The sequence below is a fragment of the Chelonoidis abingdonii genome, chromosome 1, assembly GCF_003597395.2.
Source record: "Chelonoidis abingdonii isolate Lonesome George chromosome 1, CheloAbing_2.0, whole genome shotgun sequence".
NCBI lineage: Eukaryota > Metazoa > Chordata > Testudines > Testudinidae > Chelonoidis > Chelonoidis abingdonii.
The window spans coordinates 11,476,040-11,501,363 of NC_133769.1; the positions used below are offsets into that span (position 1 = coordinate 11,476,040).

The 25,324-nt window shown below is 54.0% G+C and overlaps 1 protein-coding gene across 1 annotated transcript in view; it reads left to right on the forward strand.

The window, feature by feature from the left end:
* The window catches only part of PAX4 (paired box 4), a 56,994-nt gene that overhangs the window by 26,764 nt on the left and 4,906 nt on the right, over positions 1–25,324 (forward strand). Inside the window, exons 2-8 of the mRNA XM_075061915.1 lie at positions 19,039–19,187; positions 20,107–20,177; positions 20,628–20,758; positions 21,434–21,649; positions 22,922–22,985; positions 24,041–24,187; positions 24,595–24,677. Of these exons, the coding sequence (XP_074918016.1) occupies positions 19,039–19,187; positions 20,107–20,177; positions 20,628–20,758; positions 21,434–21,649; positions 22,922–22,985; positions 24,041–24,187; positions 24,595–24,677 (861 nt within the window). The remainder of the gene's footprint in view (positions 1–19,038; positions 19,188–20,106; positions 20,178–20,627; positions 20,759–21,433; positions 21,650–22,921; positions 22,986–24,040; positions 24,188–24,594; positions 24,678–25,324) is intronic.

The window sequence follows — 25,324 nt, forward strand, 5'->3', positions numbered from 1 at the left end:
CTAAAAAAATATTTAAGTGCTTATGTACAAATGCTAGAAGTCTAAATACTCAGACAGGTGGACATGAATGCTTCGTATTAAATGAGAGTATTGATATAAATAGCAACACAGAAATGAGGAAAATCAATGGGACACAGTAATACCAGGGTACAAAATATAACGGAAGGACAGAAGAGGTCATGACGGGGGGGGAGTGGCACTACATGTGAAAGAGCATAGAGTCAAATGAAGTAAAAATCTTAAATGAAACTGCACCATGGTTGGGAACTCTACAAGACACTGTCCTCTGCCCCCAGCATCACCTCTGCCTTGTTCAGGTTCAGGACTTGTCTACACTACCGGCCGGATCTGCGGGCAGCAATTGATCCAGCAGGGGTCAATTTATCGTATCTAGTATAGATGTGATAAATTAACCGCTGAGCGCTCTCCCCTCGACTCCGGTACTCCGCCGGAATGAGGAGCGCAAGCGGAGTCGTCGGGAGAGCGTCCGTGTCGACTTACTGCCGTGAAGACACCACAGTAAGTAAATCTAAGTATGTCGCCTTCAGCTGCGCTAGTCACATAGCTAAAGTTGCGTATCTTAGATCAACCCTGTGCGGTAGTGTAGACAAGCCCTCAGTTTCAGCCTCCTGTTCTTCATCCCAGAGCTGCTCCCATCCAAGCCCTGGGCCATCTAGGTGGTGGTGGTGTGGTCATATGTAAAGGCAGGGATACCAGACTATATGGACCAAAGGTCTGATGCGATACAGCAGGAGGTGAGGATGCTGGACTATATGGACCAGTGGTCTGATCTGGTATAGCAGGAGATGAGGACACTGGACTATGTGAACCAATAGTTTGATTTGGTAGAGCAGGAGGCAGAGATACTGGACTATATAGACCAATGGTCTGATGTACAGTCATTTCTGTGGTGCTCTGTCTGATCCCTACCCTGGTCATAGGCTCCTGTGTCACATAGGTGAAGGTGCTCCCTGTACTATGATGCTGATGGTACCCATAGGGGCTGCGTGGGCCCAGGAAGAACCCTGATCGCAAGACCCTGCAATGGCAGCTCCCTTAACCTGATCTCTGGGCCTTACATCAGTGTCCTATTGACTGACCGCTCTGCTAAGGGCCTCCTGCAGGGATGCACCCCTGGTATGGAGGGGCAGGGCCTCATTTCTCAGCGGCTATGAGGATCCTTCCCTTGGCCATCGCAGGCTTTGACTCTGTCCCCTCTAGAGCCTGTCAGAGCCCCAGGCCCAGGTTAATTTTCCTGGGGGCCAATATCTTGTGTTTACCTGCAGACTCATCTAAGGTTAATCTCTGCCCCGTGGGCCTTCCAGTGATGAATCCTGAGGGGCTTCTTCCCAGCTCTCAGCCAGGGCAGGAGGCCTGCGGTCTTCAGGTGTCATTAGCTTCACTCTCCCCCACTGTTACGGCCTTCCCGCACCCCATCTTGCTATAGCCCCATCTACTTCTATAGCTTCATACAGCCCCTTTCACCCTCTCTGCCTCCATACAACCCCATTTCACCTCCAAATAGCCCACCTCTCTGGTTCCCCCTCCATTAGTCTCTTTCCCCCTCTCGTTGCACTCAACCCTACTCTCCTCCTGACCCCCTGCAGCAGGGCTTAAATTCTCACATAGTATTTCCCAGAGCCCACCATGTTCTCACCCATTCAGGGCTTCATCTGTGGGGTGGGTGTGTGCCAGGGCTTGGGGGGTGTAGAGGTTCAGGGCTTCTGCCCCACAGGTGAGAAAATAGTTACCAGAGCTCCACTCCAGACAGCTGTGGTTGAATTTAAGCCAAGCCCTGCAACATTTCCCTTCCCCTCTGTATAATCCCTTTCCCCCCTCCCATGACCCCATTCGCTCTCCCTCTTCAGCTATGGTTCCCACATCCTTTCTTTTCTCTCCCCCCTTCTTCCATTGCTCTAAAATCAAAGGAGAGACAGGTTATCAGACACCTACCACCTGAGCTGTTTCCCTCTGCTCTGCTGGAGCTGTGGGTGCAGATCTGCCCACCTCCAGCTCAACAACCTAAATGAGCGAATTCCCTGCTTTTTAGTTCCTCCACCAGATGGTGCATTTGCTGCAGGTGTGGCGGGGAGGGGCTAGCTGAGCCCAAAATGATCCTTTAACCCCTTGTTGGCTAGTGTGGGGTTTGTACACCCCTTTGCGGCGCCCATTTCAGGCTCTCTTTGCAAACTCTGGGGTCCAGGCTTGCTAGCGATCTGCATCACAGCACAGTGGAGTCTCAGAGGCAGCTCTGGGCATGCCCAAGAAAAGGCTGTATTCTCAGGCACTCTGCCTTCTCTGCCTTTTCCTCCCCCTTACCTGGAGTTTCATCTTTCCTCCTGGGCCTTCTCTCTTCAACCTCCTCCCTGTGGCTTGGCCTGGGGTGGGCTTAGGGAAAGGAGATGCTGCGCTTACATCTCAGCACTGCTAGGCTTGGCCTCCATTTCCTTTCCTCTGGAGCAGTAGTTCCCAAACTTTAACAACCTATGAACCCCTTTCTCTAAAAAGTCAGGTCTCACGAACCCCCTCCTAAAAATGGCTATTTCCAGGGATTTTCTCCTTTAGCTGAGTACAAACGATAAAAGCAGTGAGCTTGGAAATATAAAATTTCTTTTTGTGACATGCTTATTACACACTATGTATTATTAATTATTATTTATCATTACAACATTTGTATTGCATTATGAAAACGGCAACACTCTTCCAAGATCCCACTTTCGCAGCTTGTATCACTTTGAATAAGCCTGTTATAAGACAAATCTCCTATGTTTCATCAAGGAGTATCAGATGTGAAACAGCATGAAGGTATTTAAGGAGCCAACTCAAAGAGTTCCTTGTACACAAGCATTCAGGTCCTGAGCAGTCCAGGCAAACAACACACGTTACAACAAAGCTTAAACTTGTTCTTCATAATAATTTTAAAAACAACACTAGCTGCCTATTTCATTTAAAAAACAGCAAAAAATACCAACCTTCAAGACTCCTTATAAGAAATGGAAAGGGAAGTGAAATCTTCTCAGTGTGACAGAGATGCTGGCTTTGATCCACTTAGCTCTTGGAAGTCCAGGGGTTCCGGGCTGCTGGCCCTGTGCTGCCCAGGGTCCCTATGGACAGCTCTATCCACCATTAGGGAATTCTTTCCCAAGAACCCCCATTAATGTTTCACAAATGCCTGGGGGTTCACGAACCCCAGTTTGGGAACCACTGCTCTGGAGGAAGGTGGTCTGCAGCCAGGATTCTGCCTCCAGGAATGCTTTAACCCTCGGGGGGCTATCCTGGGGCTGTGGTCTCCCCATGCAGCATGGCAGCGTATGAGCTAACCTGGTTGGCACCCATCATTGGCCATGTGCCATTGGAACCAGGGCTTTGTATTTGCTCTGGGAATGGAGACACAGTCAGAGAGGTCGGCAGGGAACCGTGGGAACGGTGCTGGGCTCAGCCAGCCGTCTGCCTCGTGCTACAACAGATGTCACTCAGGCTAGTGGTCATAGTCACCCCAAGACAGAAGGAGTTGTAGTGGGAGGAGAACCCCCCCGCCCCGGGACCTAATTCTGTTCTTGTTTACATCACTTTCACTCCACAGACTTCAATGGAGTAGCTCCTGATTTATCCTGATGTCCGGAGAGGGGACTCAGATCCATGGATTGCAATGGCAGGATCCTCGAAGATGCCAGTAACTTCCCAGAGAGATGACCACAGCATATAGCCTGTGAGTCCTGGAGCAGCAAGGAGTCCAACAAGTCCATGCCCCTTTATCTCACATTGACAATCAGCAGGAATTGAGGGAGGCACCATGTTTCCACAGGCATCTCCATTTTTCCCTTCTATTCCTAGCAGCATCGGTTCTGTCTTGCCTGCTTCTTGTGGGCACTGGGCCACCTTGGACAGGTGCTGTCTGAGAATAGCAAGCATTTCGGGTGGGAGTATGGAGGGAGATCTGAGTGTGTGCCTTCACATCTCTATCAACTGCTACTCTTGTAGAACTGATAAATGAAATTGTTTTTAATTGTGCACTTTACTAATGTAACTTCTGTTCACCATTCATTACACTTGTCTATGTTGTAACTTCTGTTCACTGTTTGCCGTATTGTAATTCAAACCCCATTTTAAAACGCTCACTCCATTTTGTAAAAGCTTCCTCCAACCTTCATTTTTGCAAACCGTGCTGTAATCTTATTAGTTTAGTTTAGATGTGTGACTGAGGTATGTATGTATGATGGAATCAACCTCCAGCCCCAGCCAGTCCTGATGAGACAGACTTCAAACTGAAGATGCAGACAAGAGCCCTAACAAAGTAAGCAGAGTCCACCCTAAAAAGAAAAGGTGCAATAGAAGGAAGATCAAAGGCAGGTCCCACGGTGAAAGTCACGTCTGCAATAGACAGGTGATCAACCACCAAACCCAGGAGCAGAGTGACACAGCGAGACCTATAGACTCTGGATTCAAACTAAAGCCTACAAAAAGGATGGGTGAGATGGGAGACTTTGGAGGGTAACATTCTGCTGCCAACATGGGAGAACATCGGTGCCTGCCCAACAGAGACCCAGTTCGTCCTTGTGCCCGGCTTTCCTGGCCAGTTACTGCCCCAAGCTATCAACCCAAGCTGCAAAATCAAGCCACGAATTCAAGCTATGTCCAGGACTGGTAACTATGCAGCAGCTGCAGAACATTGATGGATGTGTGTGTGTGTGTGAATGTGTGTGTGTATGTGTGTGTAGGTATTAGGTATAATGTGTGTGTATAAAGATTAAGATATTCGTTATTGGTCATAAATCAGATTGTTATCATAATAAATGTGGCATCTTTGTCTTGCCCCCTGAAAAGATCTTGTGTAGTTTTGCCTGTACAACACTCTCTTCACCCTCTCTAGTCCATCTGCCTGGGAAATAAGGAGAGTTCAACGAAGTATGTTCCAGGCAGAACGTCCTGGAACTGTCATCCTGTGATAAAAGTCCCAGACCTGGTCAGGCTGAAGTGAACTGTAGTTTACTCAAATATAAAGTTCCCACTTGGAGAAACAATAATTATGCGGTGAGAATAAACAGCCTAGCCACTGAGACAGCCAACACCACCAGAAATAACAATTATTTATCCCACTGCATACTGGAAACATAAAAGTAAACACCATGTTCATGTTTCGAGGGCTCAGTGGAATGGGATTTTCAACCAATACAATACTGGGTTACACTGTCACGCCAAAGGATCCCAGCGCAAGAGACAGAAATCACTTCACACTCTGCTGGAATGCAGGGAAAGAAACAGGCGCTGATCCAAAGCTCGGGGAATCAGGTGGAGTCATTGGCTTTGGAGTTGGTCTACAGAGAATGCAGCCCTGGACTGGAGAGCTACAGTGGAGACGTTGGTGTGATGGTAAATGCAGCACTGATTCTGGGCAGGGTAACAGAGAATGTGGTGCTTGCTGAGGTTGAGGGCTTTGGTGTAACAGAGAATGAAACACTGGTTCTGACCAGGACATTTTGGAGTGTATTTAATACCAGTAGCAGACGAGTTGTTAAACTGGAGTCCTGGTCAACTTCTAATCTGGTGGATTGTATTCAGCCTAGCTACACTCTCCCTGCAGTTACAATTAACTAACACATTCTTCTCCATCTGCTGTTCCAGACTGTTATATGGCGTTGCTGTTCACTGCTTAAGCAGCTGCAGTGTTCCACCCCAGAGGTAGCCATATCTATCTCACTAATAACCACAGGATTCGTATTGCATGGAAGCACTAATACCCTGGTCTTGCAGCAGTATCCACATGAGTGCATAGGTAGTCTGATGTGAATCTGAATATGGGATTGGATATTCAGGGTTGTGGGGCATCTGTAAATGTGTCTCCCGTGTTTTGGGTCCATAACTGGCAGGATCAAGCATTAGTTCAAGGATATTTTACAGCTCAGTGGAGCACCGCCTGTGCTTTGTTTAGTGTTTGTATGGTGCCTAGCATGTTGTGAGCCTTGTAGTAAATAATCACCACAATGCAGTGTGACTATTTTGTTTTTATCTAGGGCCATAGGGGGTGTGGCACTTTCCCAGTGAGTTTCTGCAGGAGAAAGCTCCATTCATGGAGCTACCATGGCATAGATGGGGTTAAACATTCTTTGTTTTAAAAATCCCCTTGTTTGTGAGGCAGGCTGTGAGCTTGGGCAGAGAGGTTCTAACTGCTGAGGTAACACTTGCTGTCTTCCCATTTTAGTCAGACAGGCTGTATAATGTCCTGGGGCTGGGATAGCAGATGGCTGGGGGCCAGGACTGAGGGGCATCGGCAGAGCTGGCAGTGTGGGGCAGGGGGAATACTCAGGAGAAGCATAACAGGAGAAGGCTCAGGGATAGGATTGAGGGACATTGGCAGAGCGGGAGGAGGCTTAGAATAGTGGGATGGGGGAATGCAGGTCAAATTTGGGAGGCACTGGCAGAGCTGTTAGGGTGGGGAGCCCAGGGCTGGACTAGCAGCGGGCTGTGGGTCAGGATTGCTGGGCGCTGGCAGAGCTGGGAAGGGAGGGAAACCCAGGGCTGGAATAGCTGGGGATTGCAGGTTGGCAGTGAGGGGCTCTGGCACAGCTGGGTGTGGGGACCCCAGGGCTGGGCTAGCAGGGGACTGTGAGTTGGAAGTGAGGGGCATTGGCAGAGCTCTGGGTGTGGGGAGCCCAGGGCTGGGCTAGCAGGGGGCTGTGAGTTGGGACTGGGGCACTGGCAGAGCTCTGGGTGTGGGGAGCCCAGGGCTGGGCTAGCAGGGGGCTGTGAGTTGGGACTGGGGCATTGGCAGAGCTCTGGGTGTGGGGAGCCCCGGGCTAGGAGACCTGGGGGCTGTGGGTCGGGAGTGAGGGGCAGCAGCAGAGCCGAGGGGGGGGTGCTATGAGAAGAATAGTGCCTGAGGCCAGATGAGACTGCACAGTGCCTGCCGTCTCCTTGCCTGACTCCAGTGCTATGGCTCACGCTCTTTGGAGGGCATGACTTGGGTTCCCAACCCTCCAGGATTGTCCTGGATTCTCCAGAAATTGAAGATGAATCTTTAATTAAAGGTTATGTCATGTGATGAAACCTCCAGGAATACATCCAGCCAACACTGGCAACCCCAGGCATGACTCTCACTCACTCACTCCCTGAGAAGCATTTTGGATTTATTAATTGTTAACCCTGCTTCTTAATCATGCACAGTAGCAGCAGGCTTTGCTACCCTCGACGGGGCACCTAGTGCTGACTCTGCCAATGGGCTCCATGGAGCAGTGGGTCTAGGGGAATGGGATGTTTACATAAGAACGGCCAAGCTGGGTCAGAGCAATGGTCCAAAGAGCCCAGCGTCCTGTCTTCCAACAAGGGCTGGTGCCAGCTGCTTCAAAGGGAATGAACAGAACAGGGCAATTTATCGAGTGATCCATCCCGTCGTCCAGTCCCAGCTTCTGGCACTTGGAGCTTTAAGGTCACCCAGAGCATGGGGTTGTGTCCCTGACCAGCTTGGCTGACAGCCATTGATGGACCCGATCCTGCAGGAACTTTTCCAAACCCAGTTATAATTTTGGCCTTCACAGCATCACCTGGCACTGAGTCCCACAGGTTGATTGTCTGTTGTGTGAAGAAATACTTCCTTCTGTTTGTTTTAAAACTGCTGCCAATTAATGTCATTGGGTGACCCCCGATTCTCGTGTTATGTGAAGGGGTAAATAACACTTTCTGGATCACTTTTTCCACACCCATCATGATTTTATAGACCCCATCATATACCCCCTCTTAGTCGTCTCTTTTCTAAGATGAATAGGCCCAATTTTTTTAATCTCTTCTCACATGGAAGCCGTTTCAGACCCCTAATAATTTCTGTTGCCCTTCTCTGTACTTTTTCCAGTTCTAATGCATCTTTTGTGAGATGGGGTGACCAGCACTGCATGCTGTGTTCAGAGCATAGGTGTCACATGGATTCATATAGAGGCATTATGATATATTCTATCTTATTATTTATCCCTTTCCTAATAGTCCTTAACATGCTGTTAACTCTTTTTATGGCCACAACACATCGAGCAGATGTTTGCAGATAACTCTCCATGGTGACTCCAAGATTTTTCTGGAATGGTAACAGCTAATTTAGATCCCATCATTTTGTATGTAGAGTTGGGATTGTGTTTTCCAATGTGCATTACTTTGCACTAATCAACATGGAATTTCATCTGCCATTTTGTTGCCCAGTCACCCTGGTTAATGAGCTCCCTTTGTAACTCTTCGCAGTTAGCTTTGGACTTAGAATCATAAAATCATAAACCCATGGGGTTAGGAGAGACCTCAAGGGTCATCTAGTCAACCCCCTGCCAAGATGCAGGATGTGGGGTGTCTAACGCATCCAGGAGAGATGTCTCCAGTCTTCTTTGGAAAACCTCAAGTGAAGGATCTTCCCCGACCTCCCAAGGCATCTGTTCCATTGTCCTGCTGCTCTGACAGTTAAAAAGTTTTCCATGAGATTTAATCTCAATCTGCTCTGATGTAGTTTGAGCCCATTGCCCCTTGTCCTGCCCTCTGTAGCAAGAGAAAACAACTTTTCTCCATCTTTTGTATGGCAGGATTTCAAGTATTTGAAGACCACTGTCACCTCCCCCCTTCATCTCCTCTCTTTCAAATTAAATATACCCTTTTCTTCAGCCTTTGCTCATATGGTTTGCATTCCATCCCTTTGATCAACTTGACTTAACTAGCTTGAGTAATTTTTGTCATCTTCAAATTTTGCCATCTCACTGTTTACCTATTTTTCCAGATCATTTATGTATATGTTGAACAGCACTGCTATCAGTGCAGATCCTTGGGGGACGCCACTATTTACTTTTCCTCATTCTGAAAACTGACCATTTAATCCTACCCTTTGTTTCCTATTTTTTAACCAGTTACTGAGCCATGAGAGGACCTTCCCTCTTATCCAATGACTGTTTACTTTGCTTAAAAGCCTTTTGTGAAGGACCTAATGTCAAAGCCTTTATGAAAGTCCAAACTACTCTATATCCACTGGATCATCTTGTCCACAGTTTGTTGACACCATCAAAGATTCTTAGTAGATTGGTGAAGCATGATTTCCCTTTACAAAAGCCATTGTTGACTCTTCCCTAACAAACTGTGTTTTTATAGTGTCTGATAATTCTGTTCTTTACTATTGTGATGGGGCAAGGCCAGATGGCTACAGTAAAGTACTGAGAAACAGGTATGTTAGCCTATTGGCATCCAGGGTGGGCGGGCAAAGCCCGCCCACTTCTAAAGGACCTCCCCCAGCCTAAGGGGGAGATCACAGGGTTAGAAACACCAAATAAGTACGTGGGACAACTAATGAAAAAAACGGATCAGAGAGTGAGGTCATAGGCTAAACTAAGGGAACGGATGGGGACACCGAGCAGAGAACCACCGGACAACGCCACTGCTCCTCAAAGGCGTCAAGGGAGCCAGTGGACGCCGCCAGAGGAACTCCGCCGGATGCGTGAACAGACGAGGAACGGAATAGGCCCTACAGTCGCAGGAAAATCCGTCGGCAACCTCCTCTCCGGGTGTTGTAGATGGCTAGTTTGGCCGGGCAAGAGGGAGGTTGAGAAGGAGATCCCGCGACTTGTGGGGCGCGGATGGGAGTGCATAGATAAAAAGGTGAGGGGAAAAGTGCAACCAGAAACGTAAAAGATAGTCGAGGAGGCCGGAACAGGGGCTGCAACTGGCGCACTCCAAATAACGTGCGCCAAGGTCTCCTTCACGCCACAGAAAGGCAGGTGTCGGGGACAGGGGTGAACCGCGCCATACCACCGTGTCACGGCCCCATGAGGACGCCAACTGACATCCCCATCGTGGTGTTACAGGAGGCACTATAGACAGCTGCGATCCACAGGGCCCTGGGCTGGAAGCCGGAGTAGAGGGCAGGCCCGGGTTCCCCCCAAACCTCCCAACTCCTGATCAGACTACAGGACGAGCTGACTCAGACTGTGGGTTCCACAAGAAGGGAAGATCACTGAGGTGAACAAATCCGCCAATAAGCGCAGGACCCACCAAGGTGGAGGAGGAACTTTGTCACACTATAGTTTCAACCAGTTTTCCTGGTACTGAAGTTAGGCTTATTGGTCTGTAATTGCCAGGATCACCTATGGAACTGTTTTTAAAAAATTGGCATCATATTAGCTATCTTTCAGTTATCTGGTGCAGAGACTGATTTAAGTAATAGGTCACATACCATGGCTAGTAGTTCTGCTGTTTCCTATTTGAGTTCCTTCAGAACTCTTGGGTGAATCCCATTGGGTCCTGGTGACTTGTTACTGTTTAGTTTAGCAATTTGTGCCAAAAGCCGCTCTAATGACACCTCAATCTGGGACAGTTCCTCAGATTTGTCACCTTAAAATAATGGCTTAGGTGTGGGAATCTGCAGTGACAACAGATGCAAATAATTCATTTAGCTTCTCTGCAACAGCCTTGTCTTCCCTGAGTGCTCTTGTGCACCTCAATCATCCAGTGACCTCACTGATTGTCTGGCAGACTTCTTGCTTCTGATGGACTTAAACAAAAATTGCAGGCAGTTTTTGTGTCTTTAGCTTGTTTCTCTTCACATTCTTTTTGGCCTGCATAATTATATTTTTACACTTGACTTGCCAGAGTTCATGCTCCTTTCTAGTCTTTTCAGTAGGATTTGACTTCTGATTTTGAAATGATGCATTTCCCTCTCTAACGGCATCTTGTACTCTGGTTAGACATGGATGAGGCTTTGGGGTCCTCTTACTGTTTGTTCTAATTATTTTTATTTGGGGGATACATTTACTTTGAGCCTCTCATCTTCTCACCCTCTTCTTGGCTTTGCCCTCTTTTATATTTGTCCGAAGCCTGCATTCTAAATAACCTCTGCCCTCCTCCCACACACCCTGCCCCAGCGAGGGACCCGTCCTATCTCATTCTGGATCTGAAGAATAGCTACAGCTGGATCTGACTCCCATGGATACCGGAGTCAAGATACCCACTGATACCAGCACTAAGATGCCCATAGATACTGGGGCCAAGATACCCATTGGTGCCCATGCCAAGACGCCCGTACCTCCTTCCAGTGCCACGGTATGGTAAATTGTGACCCGCACACACCCCAGGATTTGCCCATAAAGCAACACCTGCTTCCTTGGAGGCAAACCCAGGGGTCTGTCCCCAGACCACGGGGGAGACAAGGTGGGCGGGGAACACTAATCAGCCGCTGGAGAAAGGGACTGAGGCTCCCAGACTCTGGCAGCCCGGGTGGGAAGGGCCTGGGAACAGGACGCAGAACCCAGGGGAAGGCAGATGTGCCGCGGGGCCAGCCCCGGCGGTGACCTCCTGCAGCCCGCCAGGGTACAGGGCTCCGCAGCGGTCAGCAGGCAGACCCTGGCCCCGGCCCCATCGGGCTGAGGGCGAGCGCTGCCCCCAGGGGACTCCTCTCCCCCGCACCGCGAGCTGCTGCCAGGCGAGGGCTCCAGCCCCCTGCGCACTGCATCCTCCCCCAGCTGGGCCGGGGCGGGCTGGGGAAGGGACTGAGCCCTCTCGGCTCTGGGGGTGCCGGGTTGCAGGGGAGGGCAGAGCCCGGGGACGCGCTGGAGAGCTGGTCCTGTGCGCTCCCCTCGGCTCCGGGCCCTGGAGCCCGCAGAGGCGGCGCCCCCCCGGGCAGCAGAAGGCTAGTCTCGGGCAGCGTGGTCGGGCCCCCCCCCGGCTGCTCCAGGGGAGAGAGGCAGGGAAGCAGGGTGGGCAGCCTCCTCCATCACCCAGCCCCCACCGCCCTCTCCCTTGCGTTACGCACGGGTCTCCTTTTGCGGCGGGGATCCCCCCGGCTCCCGCTTGCAGGGGGCAGCTCAGAGGGGCCCTTGGCTTGCAGAGCTGCCCGTGGCAGAGGTGGGATCGGGGCTCCCCGCTCCGCCCCTGCCCGCGGGGTGCCTGGGGAGACGCTCAGGTCCGGAGGCGGGGGAGCGGAAGGGGGGCGCGCTGGCTGCGCAGGGCTGGGGCTGGGGAGCGGAGGGCTGTGGTTAATGTATAATTGGGAGCATATGGTATTTAAAAGGCAGCCTGTTCTCTCGGGAGCGCTCGGGGCTGGGAGGGCTCCGCTAATGATGGTCAATTACTCAGCAGGCTGGGCTAGCAGGGCAGCCACTCCGGGCTCCTCGCTGGCTAATATTTGCTCTTCAAATATGTTACTTGAAAGGTTTACAACGTGTTTTTATCTGCAGCCCCCGGCGGAGGGGGCCATCTGCGCCGGGGCCTCGGGGATTAGAGAGACATTGGCCCCCCCAGGGTCCTCCAGCCGGGCCTGTCTTCTATTTGCTCAGTGCAGGAAGGAGCGGGGGGGGACACACAACAGCCCCGTAATAAAACAGAACCTGGGCTGGGTTTATGGTTGAATCCGAAGCACTTTGCCATCTGGCAGGTGAGCCTGCCACCCCGCCTGCCCTGTTTGCTCAAAAAGCGCCAGAAAGCCAGGCCCGGCCCCAGCCCGCGGGCCCAGCTCCGAGGGATGCTCCGGGCACGTGGCCGGCTGCCCCTCCCGCCCCGGGATGCGGGAATCCACAGTGGGGGCCGAGAGAGACCCCCCGCCCCGCCCCCGGCCAGCCACCCCGCGGGGATGCTCCGGGCTCGGGATGCTGCGGCGGCGGCCGGGCGGATGCCGGCGGGATGCAGCCGAGGCGCTGGGATGTGCTGTCCAGCCCGAGCTAGTGCTGAAATCCCTGCTCCCACCGCCGCTGCCTTCGGGGCGCGGCTCCTCCCGAGGCAGGTGTCGGCTCCGGGCCAGGCTCCGCTTCCTGCCGCTGCCCTCGTCCGCCCCCCGCCCCCGGGCAGGGCCGGAGCCCAAGGAGCAGGGATAGGGGCCGGGAGGGGAGCCGTCAGAGCCCTGGGGAGACTGGGCCACTGCACCCTCCGTTCAGGGCCAGTGTCCCCAGCAAACCCACAGACTGCGGTGCAGGGCCCTGTTCGCCCGGCCCGGGGGTCCCCCTGCTTCCCACGGGTCAGAGCCGGCTGAGAGCAGCCCCTGCCTGGCCCAGAGCCAGCCTGACCCGGCCAGGCCCACGGAACAGCCCCGGGAAGAGCCAGCGCTCCCAGCCCGCGGGCTCAGCCCCCCGCAGCCACCAGACCCCAGCGCCCGCCCGGCCCTGGCTTGCCGGGGGCCGAGACGGCTGGAAAAATCCCATCTCAGCGAGGATGGTGCTGCGCTGGGCAGAGGGGAGACAGCCCGGCACTGGCGGGGAGGCGAGGGCGGTACATTTCGGGGGTGGAAAGCAGCCTTTGGCTGGGGATTAGTTCAGATGAATTTAGCTTGCACAAGAGTGTGCGTGTGAGTGTGTGTGCGTGTGAGTGTGTGTGCTCGAGTGCATATGTGTGTGTATGAGTATGTGTGTGAGAGTGTGTGCGCGTGTACATCTGAGTGTGTATGTGTGTGAGCATGTGCGCATGAGTGAGTGTGCATATGAGTGTGCAGGTGCACATGAGTGTTTGTGTGTTTGTGTTCATATGAGCGTGTGTGTGTTTTACAACCCAGGCCTGGCTGGAAGCTGCTGCAAACAATGCGGGTGAATTCTCTCCTCCTCCTCCTGCCCCTGCCCTGTGACATCACCACCTGCTGCCTTCTTGCACCTCTGCCTGGAGTCACATTCCCCCTGGGCACCCGGGACAGGGACTCCAGCTTCCCCGCTGCCAGGAGCGGGAGAGGAAGGCTGAGCTCTTCGGCTGGAGCTGACACCCTAGGGAGGACAGAAAAAGTTCCCCGAAGAGCGTCGCCTCCAGGGCCCGATCCCCTCTTTGCTCCAAACAGGTAGCTGCCTGTAAAGGCTCCTTAACCATCCTTGAGGGGGGAAGGGAGCTGTTTTCTATTTGACTTCATTTTGCTGCCTCCGCTTCTTTGTAACGCCTAGACCAAGGCACCCGCGCATGCCCCTCTGGCTTTCTTGCCTACCCGCCTGAGTCAACTGAGACGCAGCTTTACATTGGACGGAGGCTTTTGAGCTTATTCCTTGGCCAGACAGATCCCCTCGTCTTGCCTGAGCTGCCCCAGAACAGCAACAGAGCAACGATTCTTGTAGCGAATAGGAAAGTTTCATGTTTCCTCTCTGAACATGCTCATTCAGCTTCCAGCCTGTTCTAATCTGATCCTGCCCCCGTCTCTCTAGGACATGGAGACACGGCCAGACCCTGCAGTCCTTCCTCAGGCACAACTCCCACTGACTGCAGTAGGGTCTCTACCGAAGCCAGAGCGCAGCGTTGGGGGTTTGGGGTCATTCTCGGCATGTTTGGCGTCTTCTTTTCCCCCAGCATGGCAGGTGACTGTCACAGGGAAGTGCCCCTGTATATCCAGGAGCAGGTTCTCCAGCCACTGTAAATCAGTGCAGCTCCATTCGAGTCCCCACTGATGGGCACCAGTGGGACACTGGTGGGAGCTGATACAAGGAAAGTATCCTGTGAGTTACACCCAAAGGCGAATTGTCATTGGTCAGCTCCAGAAAATGTACTGAATCCTTTCCCCTTTCTTTAGTTACTTGGATTTCTGTTTTCACAGAGTCATAGAAAATCAGCTGGAAGGGACCTCAGGAGGTATCTAGACCAACCCCCTGCTCAAAGCAGGACCAATGGCCAACTAAATCACCCCAGCCAGGGTCTTCTCAAGCCAGGCCTTAAAACCTCTAAGGAAGGAGATTCCACCACCTCCCTAGGGAACCCATTCCAGTGCTTCACCACCCTCCTAGTGAAACAGTGTTTCCTAATATCCAACCTAGACCTGCCCCACTGCAACTTGAGACCATTGCTCCTTTTCTGTCTTCTGCCACCACTGAGAAGAGTCTAGATCCATCCTCTTTGGAACCCCCTTTCAGGTAGATGAAAGCAGCTATCAAATCCCCCCTCATTCTTCTCTTCTGCAGACTAAACAATCCCAGCTCCCTCAGCCTCTCCTCATAAGTCGTGTGCTCCAGCACCCTAATCATTTTTGTTGCCTCCTGGACCTTTTCAATTTTCACGATCCTTTCTGTAGTGTGGGCCAAAACTGGCCAGAACTCTCGATGAGGCCTCACCAATGTCGAATAGAGGGGAATAATCACATCCCTTGATCTGCTGGCAATGTCCCTACTTATACAGCCCAAAATGCCGTTAGCCTTCTTGGCAACAAGGGCACACTGTTGACTCATATCCAGTTTCTTGTCCACTGTAAGCCTTAGGTCCATTTCTGCAGAACTGCTGCCTAGCCATTTGGTCCCTAGTCTGTAGCAGTGCATTGGATTCTTCCATCCTAAGTGCAGGACTCCGCACTTGTCCTTGTTGAACCTCATCAGGTTTCTTTTGGCCCAGTCCTCTGGAGTTAATAATCACAGCCAACCTCCCCAGACAACCTCCCCAAGCTCTGGGGTGGATGTACACAGGGTGTGAAATTGGCACACACCTCTGAGTGAGCCAGCGATTCACAAGACATCAGCAAGTTTTCTTTGGTGGTCACTTGAACTGCAAGATCAAAACCATACGTCAAAGATCCCAGCCAGAATTCTTCAAATCAATGATTCTGGGGAGGCCTCTGGGAATCAGGGTGCTGGCAGTGGTAACGGTACTGTGGCAGAGCCTACAGGAGAGGGCAGTACAGAGCTAGGCTCTGTACAAACACATAACAAAGATGATCCCAGCCCAGAAGGTGCCTCAGTGTGGATTTAGGGGTGTGATTTTAGGCACACAAGTTGGAAAATGGAAGTTTATTCATTTCAGGCAGACTTTTCAAAGCCACCTAAAGAAGTTAGGCACTTCTCTTCCATTGACTTCCAAAGGGAATTGGGGCCTGTCTCCTCTCTATGCTCTTGAAAATCTTCCCTTCTTCTTTCAATAGTTTTTTATTGTGTGGTTTTTATATGTGTGTGGGCGAAAGGAGAGAAGGTGGCAACAAATATACAATATTGTGTTAGCTGTTGTGGTTGGTTATTATGAAGATGCAGAAGTATATACACGTTATTTTAAGCTCTCAGTTGCTACAAGTGAAGAAAGAAAAAGAAAGAAAGAAAAAGTGTTTGGAGATAGATGATAGATAGATAGATAGAGCCAGTGTGTGAATATAGATAGATAGATAGATAGAGGGTTTGTGGATAGATAGATAGAGGGGGCGGATGGGGATAGATAGATAGAGGGGGCGGATGGGGATAGATAGATGACAGCCATTTTCATATGAGACCTGAAAAATGAAGGTCCACACAGACGCCAAGATGACGTCTTTTTTCCCTAAGAGCAAGGCCTGCCTCAGTGCCCTCGGCCGAAGTGTCTCCTTGCAGTGCAGCCTAATGTCTGGTAGTTGCTCTGCCACCCAGCGATGCTGCATTTTAGCGGGGCGGGGTGTGTGTACCTGCAAAGCACCTTCGGATCCTTTCTTTCTTCTGTCTCCCGATACACATTAAATGTGGCGCAATTAGCGCGTCTTTAGTTCTCTCGCTTTCCACATAAGCTGCTGGGGAGCTGGCAGGTGGTAACATTTGGTCATTGACACCCCGAGGGAGAGTCGGCCGTAACCCAGCAGGGAAAGGCGCCGTGTCCTGGCAGCCCCCCCGCTTCCCCGGCCCAAACTTGTCCCAGTGTTTCAGAGGCTTCTGGCTAGGATGTGCCGCCATGGGGAAGGACTGGGCTTTGCAAAACGCGCCGCAGAGATCCTGACATGCAGGACCTGGTTTTGGCTGCAGCACTGGCGTCTAGTAAATCTGGGGGGGTTGGGGAGGGCGGTATCGGCCCAGCACACGAACGAGACCGCTGGACATTGATCAGGAAGTTGTCAGGTTTTCTCTCTCTGTGTCATAATTACCCAGCCTACCGAGCTCAGTCTCTGAAACACAAAGTGCAGGACTGCCCGGGGACGGGGAGCTTTGCGATGCTGGAGAGCTGCCCCCAGAGAGGTTATGCTCGTCTATGTCGTCCGTGTGGCCCAGGCATTTACATCCAGGTGGTTGCCTTTGCAGAGCCCAGGGGGCAGGTGGGGAGCGAGGAAGGGCCAGGAGGCAGAAACACCCAGAGACCAGGAGGAGTTTCCTCTTTGAACAATAGCAGCACCTAGAAGAACCGATTTTGCACTTTCGAAGTGCAAGACACAGCAGGGAAGAATGCAGCGCTGGGCCCTGGGGTCAGTGTCCCCTCTCCGGATCGCGGGAGGGGGGGGAGATAAACGGACTATGAATCAGCCCCCACAAAGACAGAGTAGCCTGTCCCTGCTCTTCCTTGCACTGCGATAAATCCGGAGCCGCTCCACTGGCTCCAGTGCAGTTGCCACCGATGGGCGTGGGGGGACAATCAGACCTTGCGCAGTCAGCATTGGGCTCTCTTGGCCAAAGGCTGAGCTCATGTGTAGTGGTGTAAATCTGGAGTCACTGTGCTGAAGTCGCCAGAGTGACTCGGGGGCGCGCAGGCGTCGACGGGATCGGGGCCGTCCCTCGGTTTAAAAGGAACAGACGGGGCATTGGAGAAACTTGAGAGGAGGGCCCAGAGATGGAGAACAGGTTTGGAAAATAAGTCCCCTGGGGAAAAGTTTCAGAGGGGTAGCCCTGTTAGTCTGGATGTGTAAAAGCAGCAGAGAATCCTGTGGCACCTTATAGACTAACAGACGTTTTGGAGCGTGAGCTTTCGTGGGTGAATACCCACTTCGTCAGACGCAGGAAAAGGGGAAAAGTTGGCACCTGGGCAGGTCCCACCTGGAGCAAAGAGAGCTGGGCAGAGACAGGAGAAAGCTCTGCCGCTAGAAGAAGGGGTGTTAGATGCGAGAGGGGTCAGTTCGTCCCGCCAGTTGCTAAGGATGGGGCTGGCGGGACAGGCTGACACTGCCCATAGGGCACCCCAGGAATCCAAATATCTGACACGTGCCAGTAACTTCCAGGGTCCAGGTGACTCAGCACCAAGCCTCGCCATAGAAACCACCCTGAAATCAACCGCCCACCCAAACCCCCGGAGTAGAGGCATCCAGGACACGGACTGACCTCCCGCCTCTGTCACCAGCAGGCGCTTGTGCCTCAGAGACACGGCACTCCGCCCCTTTTACACTGGGAGTCGGTTCCAAGTTTGTAGGTTCAAATCCCTGGACTGGGGTCCGGGGGTTAGAGTGACGTCGGTTTCACTTTTATCTTAGACCGCAGCAGAGAAACTCCCGGGGAGAGGGTGGGAAAGGAGCTTGGAACCGCTCTGAGCAGCTTGGGCAGCGGAGCAAGACCGCAGGGGAGGCCGAGGAATTGCTATCAGGAGAGAAATTCACCGATACGCAGGATGCTCATGGATCAAGTGTGGTCCAGGGATCATGGAACCACCCTGCCGTGCTGCGGCGGGAGAGAACCAGACAACCTATGAGGTCCCCCACCCAATCTAAGCCACGTTATCCACAAATATCATCACGTTCACAGAGCTGACCCATAGTATCTGGACTGGCCTGTCCTAGGTCCCCCCCAGGCCCCTCTCTGCCTGCTCCTATCTGTTGTGGTTCCTTTCTGCTGCCTTCCCAGCTTCCCCCTTGCGGCCTCCTATGGGATCAGACACCACGGGGATGGGCAGCAGTATAAAACCCCAACAGAGCTATGTAGTTTCCAAGGGAGGGTCTCCAGGATCTGATTCATTCAGAAGCGGTTGTATGTCTCCCCCGGAGTGGGGCTCCCCTCACCCTCTGGACATGACAAGGAGCTGCCTGCACACCTGGCTCCAGCCCCTAACCGCTGACTATAACCCAAAATGAGGTTAGTAAATTATGTGTGCGCAGCGCCGAGCACAGTGAGGCTCGAGAGCTCCGGTAAAAGGAATGAACGGACACCAATAAGAAGGTCAGAATTCTGTTCCGGAGTTGTGGGCTCTCCTGTCTGTCTGCACAGAACCAGAACATCCTGTGCTGGGGAGGGCTGGGGTCACCACCTGGCAAGGGGGAGGAGCAACATTTTCAGACGCTTCCAAGTGACTTAGGGGCCTACGTCCTATTTCCAGAAGTGACTTAGGCACCCGGAAGCCTAAAGTCCCATTGACTTTCCATGAGACCGAGGCTCCTAAGTCACTTGGGTGCTTTTGACAATGTGACTCTGTCATTGTCTGTCTCTGACCCTCTGGTCTCAGGTCCCTCCCGCAGCGGAGGAGGCGTCTGGAATTGCCTCTCCATCACCCACTGAGCTGAACAACCCCCTGGAGGACGCCCGGGCTCTGAGAAGCGGCCGCCCGAAGCCTGAGACATGCAGCACCGAGGTAAGAGCTGCTTCCCCGCCGAGGTACTCACCAGCAAGGCTGCTCCTGCTTCCAGCCCCCCGGGCAACCCGCGGGTGCTGCACAAGCCGCAGGGAGGGTGCTACGGCTGCTGTGGGTTGGTGCAAACAGGGGGAAAGAGGGAACCCAGTCGGCTCGCTTTGGCTAGAGAGGGCGGGCTAGTCCCAAGGAGATCCGGCTTCTGCTCCCAGCTCTGCCGCTGGTTCTCTGAGCCAGGCCCCGAGCTGGGGGCAAAGGAGACCCCTTGGACTGAGAACAGAGCAGCCTGAGGGGGGTGCGCCCCCTCTGCTCCCCAGGCGCGGACAGGATGTACCCCGGGGGGGCAGAGCGCATGGTTAGGGTCACCCCTAATGCCACTCTCCTCCTCTGTCATGCTGCTGCTTCCCACAGCACAGGGCAAGGCCAACCCTTTCGGGTTGTCCTGGCCGGTAAAACAACAACCCAGGCCCCAGACACCTCCCTCTCCCCCCAGTTACTCCGGGCCCCTGACACCCACCTCGCTCCCCTCCAGCCCGTCCCGCACCGTCTTCCTCGCCCACCAGCCACACAGCCTCCCTCCCCGTCCCACCGTGTAAACGGCCCCTCCTGGTCCGGCCCTGCTGGCAGGTGAGGGCTCCTGTCCTGCCAGGGTCCCACTCGCCCTTCCACCCCCTCCCTGGCCAGCCCCCCCTGCAGACCCCTCGGCCACCATGCGCACGTACCCCGCCCCTAGCCCCCGCAGCTCCCCCCAAGCTCAGCTTCCTCTCGTGGCTGGGGCTCCCCGTGCGCCTGAGCGTCTCCGGGCGGGGTCCCCGTCCGAGCAGGGTTGTCTTCGGCCCGGTGCCCATTGCCGACGCTGCACAGATCAGGGCCCAGACTCCTGCTCTCTCCGGGGCCGGAGACCGGCTCTTGGGCCCGAGCAGATTCCGGGGGTTGTTTTGGAAGCTGCCTGGCGAGGCGCCCGTGGGAACAGAACGGGGCCTGCGCCCCGCTGCAGCGGCCCGGGGCGCAGCGGAGTGAGTGGGGACACACCCCAGTTCCTGACCTCGGGCAGGGCAGGAGCCAGAGCGCGTCCTCCGGTGATTCCTGCACCAAGCCCGGATCTTGTGGTGGGGCCAGAACGCAGGGGCTGGCCAGAAAGCGGCATCCGAGCGGGACTGCGGCCGCCAAGTGCCAGAGCAGCCGCCGCGTCCCTCGGTCCGTTGTTCCAGGGGTTCATTCCCCCCGCCCCCCGGTAACGCTTCGCACCTTATTTCTAGCCTGACTCACCTGGCCCAGCATCCCCCGCAGAAACCTGCTCTCAAGGGACCGGAGACAACATGCTCCTGAAATAGTCCCGCAGACGCCCCTGCCCTCCCGCCCCAGCCCTGCCCAGCGCAGGAGCCCCCTTGTCTCCTGCGGGTGGGGGGGTCACCTCTCTCCTTGCGGGAGCCCCACGTCACCCGTCTGCCCCGGCTCTTCCCCAGGGGCTGGAGGCGTGAACCAGCTGGGGGGGCTCTTCGTCAATGGCCGCCCCCTGCCCCCCTGCAAGAGGAAGAGGATCATCCAGCTGGCGGCGAGTGGGGTGCGCGCCTCTGACATCTCCCGGAGCCTGAAGGTGGGAATCTGCCGTGGGGGCTGGGGAGGGGAGGTTATTGTTGTTCCCAGCACATGGGTGGAGGGTGTTAGAGGTCAGGCCCATGCTTCGCCCCGTGGCCCCACTTCCACGTCCCGCTCTTCCCTTGAGGTCCCCCACGCTGCTCCTCTTCCAGCCCCCGCTCTGCGTCTCTCTCCACGCTGGCAGGGGCTTGGGCTTGGAGCGACCCGCAGGCTGGGGCTTGGGGAGGGCAGCTCAGCTGGGCTGGCCAGGGCTCCTCCCACCATGCTTGGGGGCTCTGGGGGGTAAGGGGGGGAGAAGGGGCGGGGCCTCATGTAAAAGGGCGGGGCCTCAGGCAGAAGGGGCGGAGCAGGGGCGGGACTCAGGTGGAAGGGGCGGGGCAGGGGCTAGCCTTCTGGAATGGGGACTTCACGCCCCACCCATGTCCCAGCAAATATACAGATACCAGCAAAAAACAAGGGGAGAGCGTCATTGAGGAGACAAGCAGAGGCGAAGGGGCAACAGCCACTCAGGGAAGGGCCGGGGGAGGGGGCTGGGCAGCAGAGGGCCAAGGGAGGCTGGCAGGGTGGGTGCCGTTTTATGGTGCTTGATCCCCTATTTCTCCCATCTCCTTATACCCCCGAGTCCCTGCCCGGAGCCCCTGCCTCAGTGTCTCTCTCTCTCTCTGTACCGCAGGTATCCAATGGCTGCGTGAGCAAGATCCTGGGCCGCTACTACCAGACAGGCGCCATGGAGCCGAAGGCCATTGGTGGCAGCAAGCCCCGCATGGCCACCCCAGAGGTGGTGGCCCGGATCGTGCAGCTGAAGCTGGAGCACCCATCCATCTTTGCGTGGGAGATCAGGAGGAAGCTGCACTCTGAAGGCATCTGTGCCAGCGACCGGACGCCCAGCGTAAGCCGCCGCTTGGAGAAGTCACAGAGCCAGGTCCTGGGCTGGCGTCACGGGCTGGAACTCCAGAGATCTGACCCTCTGCTTCCATCCCAGGCTATGCACAGTCCACCGACAGTCAGCTGAAAACTGTTACTGTCTAGGGCAAGCCAAGGGTATAGGGAGGGGGCTATCACTACCCTGACTACCCCCTCCAGACTTGCCATCCATTGGCACTTTCTCACAGCCTCCATGAGTGAAGTGGCTGGAGGAGGGGTCAGGAGGAGGTGGGACATGACCTGCCAGATGGTGCAGTGAGAGCCTCCCACGCAGAGGGGAAGGAAGCAGGGGGGGGACAGCAGGGGGGGGAGTGGACAGCAGGGGGAATGATGGGGAGCTGCCCTGAGAGTAGTGGGGGGTTAGCGCTCTTGCCAGGGGTGCCATTACTGCACCTGACAGTTCTGTTGGAGACCCAAGTGGAACCACCCATCTGCATGTCAGGTCAATGGAATCGACTGTGTGAAGACAGCCTGGCAGTTCCTGAGGCCAGGTGTCCACCCGGGACCCAGTGAGACCACTGCGCTCAGTGGGAGCCCACGGTGAAAGCCAGGCTGTTTTCTGAGAGGGTCCCACACAATGGAGCAAATTCCCAGGGGAAATCAGAACGCCTCTCACCTGAGTGTTCCCAGAGAGAGAGGCAAGACCTGCTTCTGTTCACTAGCTTTCCCTTGGTGACATCCAGTGTTATTCCCCGGGGCAGACCGCTACGACTACTCTATCAGCAGGATCGCAGACAGAAAGACAGAGAGACTAAAATGTCACCTCCAGTGTCACAGCACAGGGTTAGATTTTCTAATCACAGAGTCTCTCCAGTTTCCATCCCTGATTTGAAGATTGTCTCGCTGCAAATCTTATTATTCCATTGAAATTAAAGGGCTTTCCAGTTCCTCAGGCCTTAGAAGCAGATGGGCGCTGTCCCTTGGAGTGGCGATTCCACAGCATGAACCCAAGTGCAGTCAGGGAATGCTCAGGACCACCGGTCCTTCTGGAGGTTCGGCTCCAAAACTGAAGCTTTGAGACTTCCACAACTCCAGGCCTCCCCGCATCTGGACCCAGCTGCCTCACGTCTCCATCTACATGCCCTGAGCCAAATGAAGTCAACAGAGAGACTCCTGTTGACTTCACTCCCCCTGCTCTGCCCATTCAGTGGGTGAGAGCTGCTTAGCTCCAGGGCTGTGGGTAAGTCTGACTGGGTCACTCTGTCCTCAAGCGACTCCCTGCATCTTCTTTGCCCAGGTGTCCTCCATCAACCGGGTGCTGAGGAACCTGCAAGGGGACATGCGGCTCACAGCTAACTTTGGTTTCATGATGGAGGCGTCACCACCAGGTGAGACATGCCATGGAAAGTCCCCAGGAGCGAAGACCCTTGGGGCAGCCAGCACGTAACAGGAACACGCTTATAACGTACATCCATGGAGAGACATGTATACCTCCCACCCAACCACACACAGCTTACCACCCCCGCAGACATCTCCTCCCATGGCCTCCCTGCAGCAGGAATGCTGACATGCCCCCCAGTGATAGCGTCTGTACAATCAGGGCTCCCTCCCAGGCCCCCTAACACAAAGCTGGTGGGTAGCAGCTCCCTCGACTCTGGGAAATGCATCAGAACAACCCACTTAGAATCATAGAATATCAGGGTTGGAAGGGTCCTCAGGAGGTATCTAGTCCAACCCCCTGCTCAAAGTAGGACCAACCCCAACTAAATCATCCCAGCCAGGGCTTTGACAAAAACCTATAAGGAAGGAGGTCCTGACAGACCCATATTTTAATCCTAATCCCACAAATTCCTTCCCTCTTGCCAAGGTAAACCCTGGAGAGCAGGTGCAGGTGGCCTGGGCCAGTATCAGCTGCTCTGGGTCAGCGTCTTGGGGGTCTGTGACCTTGTCCCCCTGGGACTGGCAAGCACAGCACACACCATCCCCAAGGGGTAGGGAGTCTCTTCAGTCACTCACCAGCACCCCCGTTGGCTGGCTGGTCAGTGACCTGGGGGATACCACGGCCAGCCCTTGGTGGGTGGAAAGAGAGGCACCTCAAAGGGCAGGGATCAAAGTGGGGAAAAGAAGGGGGCAACTCCATGGGGGCCCATTGTCCGTCCCCTCCAGAACACTCCCACGGAGACATTTATTATATTAGCACCATAAATGTGCATCATGCATGCTGTTATAGTAGTGAACAGCTCGGGGCTCTGTTTCTAGATCCAAGCCCCATTGCTGGCCTCACCCTCCCCACCCCACTGCCCCCAAGGAGACCACCCTTCCCAGAATCTCTGCAGAAAGCACCTAGAATGGATCACTCCACCCAGAGCGCTTCACTCCCCTCTGCCCCGCGCTGCAGGTTCCCCCTGGCCAGGAGACGCCAGCAGCAAGGTCTCAGCAGAGGCAGCCACCTCCCAATGGCACCCTGAGAGGAGCTCAGCATCAGCCAGGGGACCCCCGCCGGGCGTCCAGCACCGGAACAGGACGATCTTCTCAAGCCAGCAGTCAGTGGCCTTGGAGAAAGGTGACTGGCTTGAGGGCTGGGGTGAAACCACAATCTGATCTCACACCCCCATCTCACACCACTCAGGCCAGAGACACATCACGCCACTGGCTTTCCAGCTTCAGAGCATGACCCAAGCGCTGATGGAAAGGGTCAGGAAGGACCATCCCCCAGGGGCAGGTTATGCCATAATTGTCATTTCAATCATCCTCTGAAGCAACTGGCACTAGTTACAATGGGACTCCAGCTCTGAATCAGCCCGGCCAGTCTCATAATCCTAATAGATTCCCCGTTGAAATCAGTGGGGAGTAAGCATTGATGGCAAGGTGTGGCCCTGTGTTATGGGGAAAGGGTTGACCTAGCTGTGCGTCTGTGGGGTGATAGCTGTGGTCCAAGGCAGGATAACTTTGCTTCAAACTCCCTTCCAGAATTCCAGAGAGGGCAGTACCCCGACTCCACTACCCGGGAGAAACTGGCCTCAGCCACCCAGCTCCCCGACACCACCATCAGGGTAAGTGGGAAAAGCCCCTGACCACCACCACCCCAAGCTGGCTCTGCACATGTAAACCCAGGCTGGTGCCAGCTGTGTTTGCACACCTGTGTGAGTGAGAGAGCACGCGTATGTGCAGAGTAGTGTCTGATAGTGAGCAGACCTGGGCAACACTTTTTGGCTGAGAGTTTTTTTCAGTAAAAGATGCAGATTTTGCAACATCGAAACTTTTCACAAATTCATGTCAGGTTCACCAAATAGTTCATTTCAAAATTATAAACCCCTTCCCCCCCCAAAAATGAAAATGATTCATTTTGACAATTTTGAAACAAAACATTTGGATTGTTTGGTTGGAAATGACTTGTCTCAAAACTGTATTTTTTTTAATTTAAAAAACATTACAAATGGCCAAAATCAAAACACAGCCTCTTGTTCAACCCAAAATTATTTTTCCAACTTTTCTATTTGCCAAATATTTGGAATTTTTTATTTTCTGTCTGACATCAAATGATATTTTTTCTGCCTCTTCGAAATTGCCAGTGAAGCAAAACCTCTGTAATTCATGCAGCTCTCTCAGGGTTAGTGATTGTCAATGAGCAAATGAGTGTGCGATGAGAGTGCAGCTGAGTGTGTCTGTAAAGGGACGGTGCACGCCTGTGAGCGGTGCA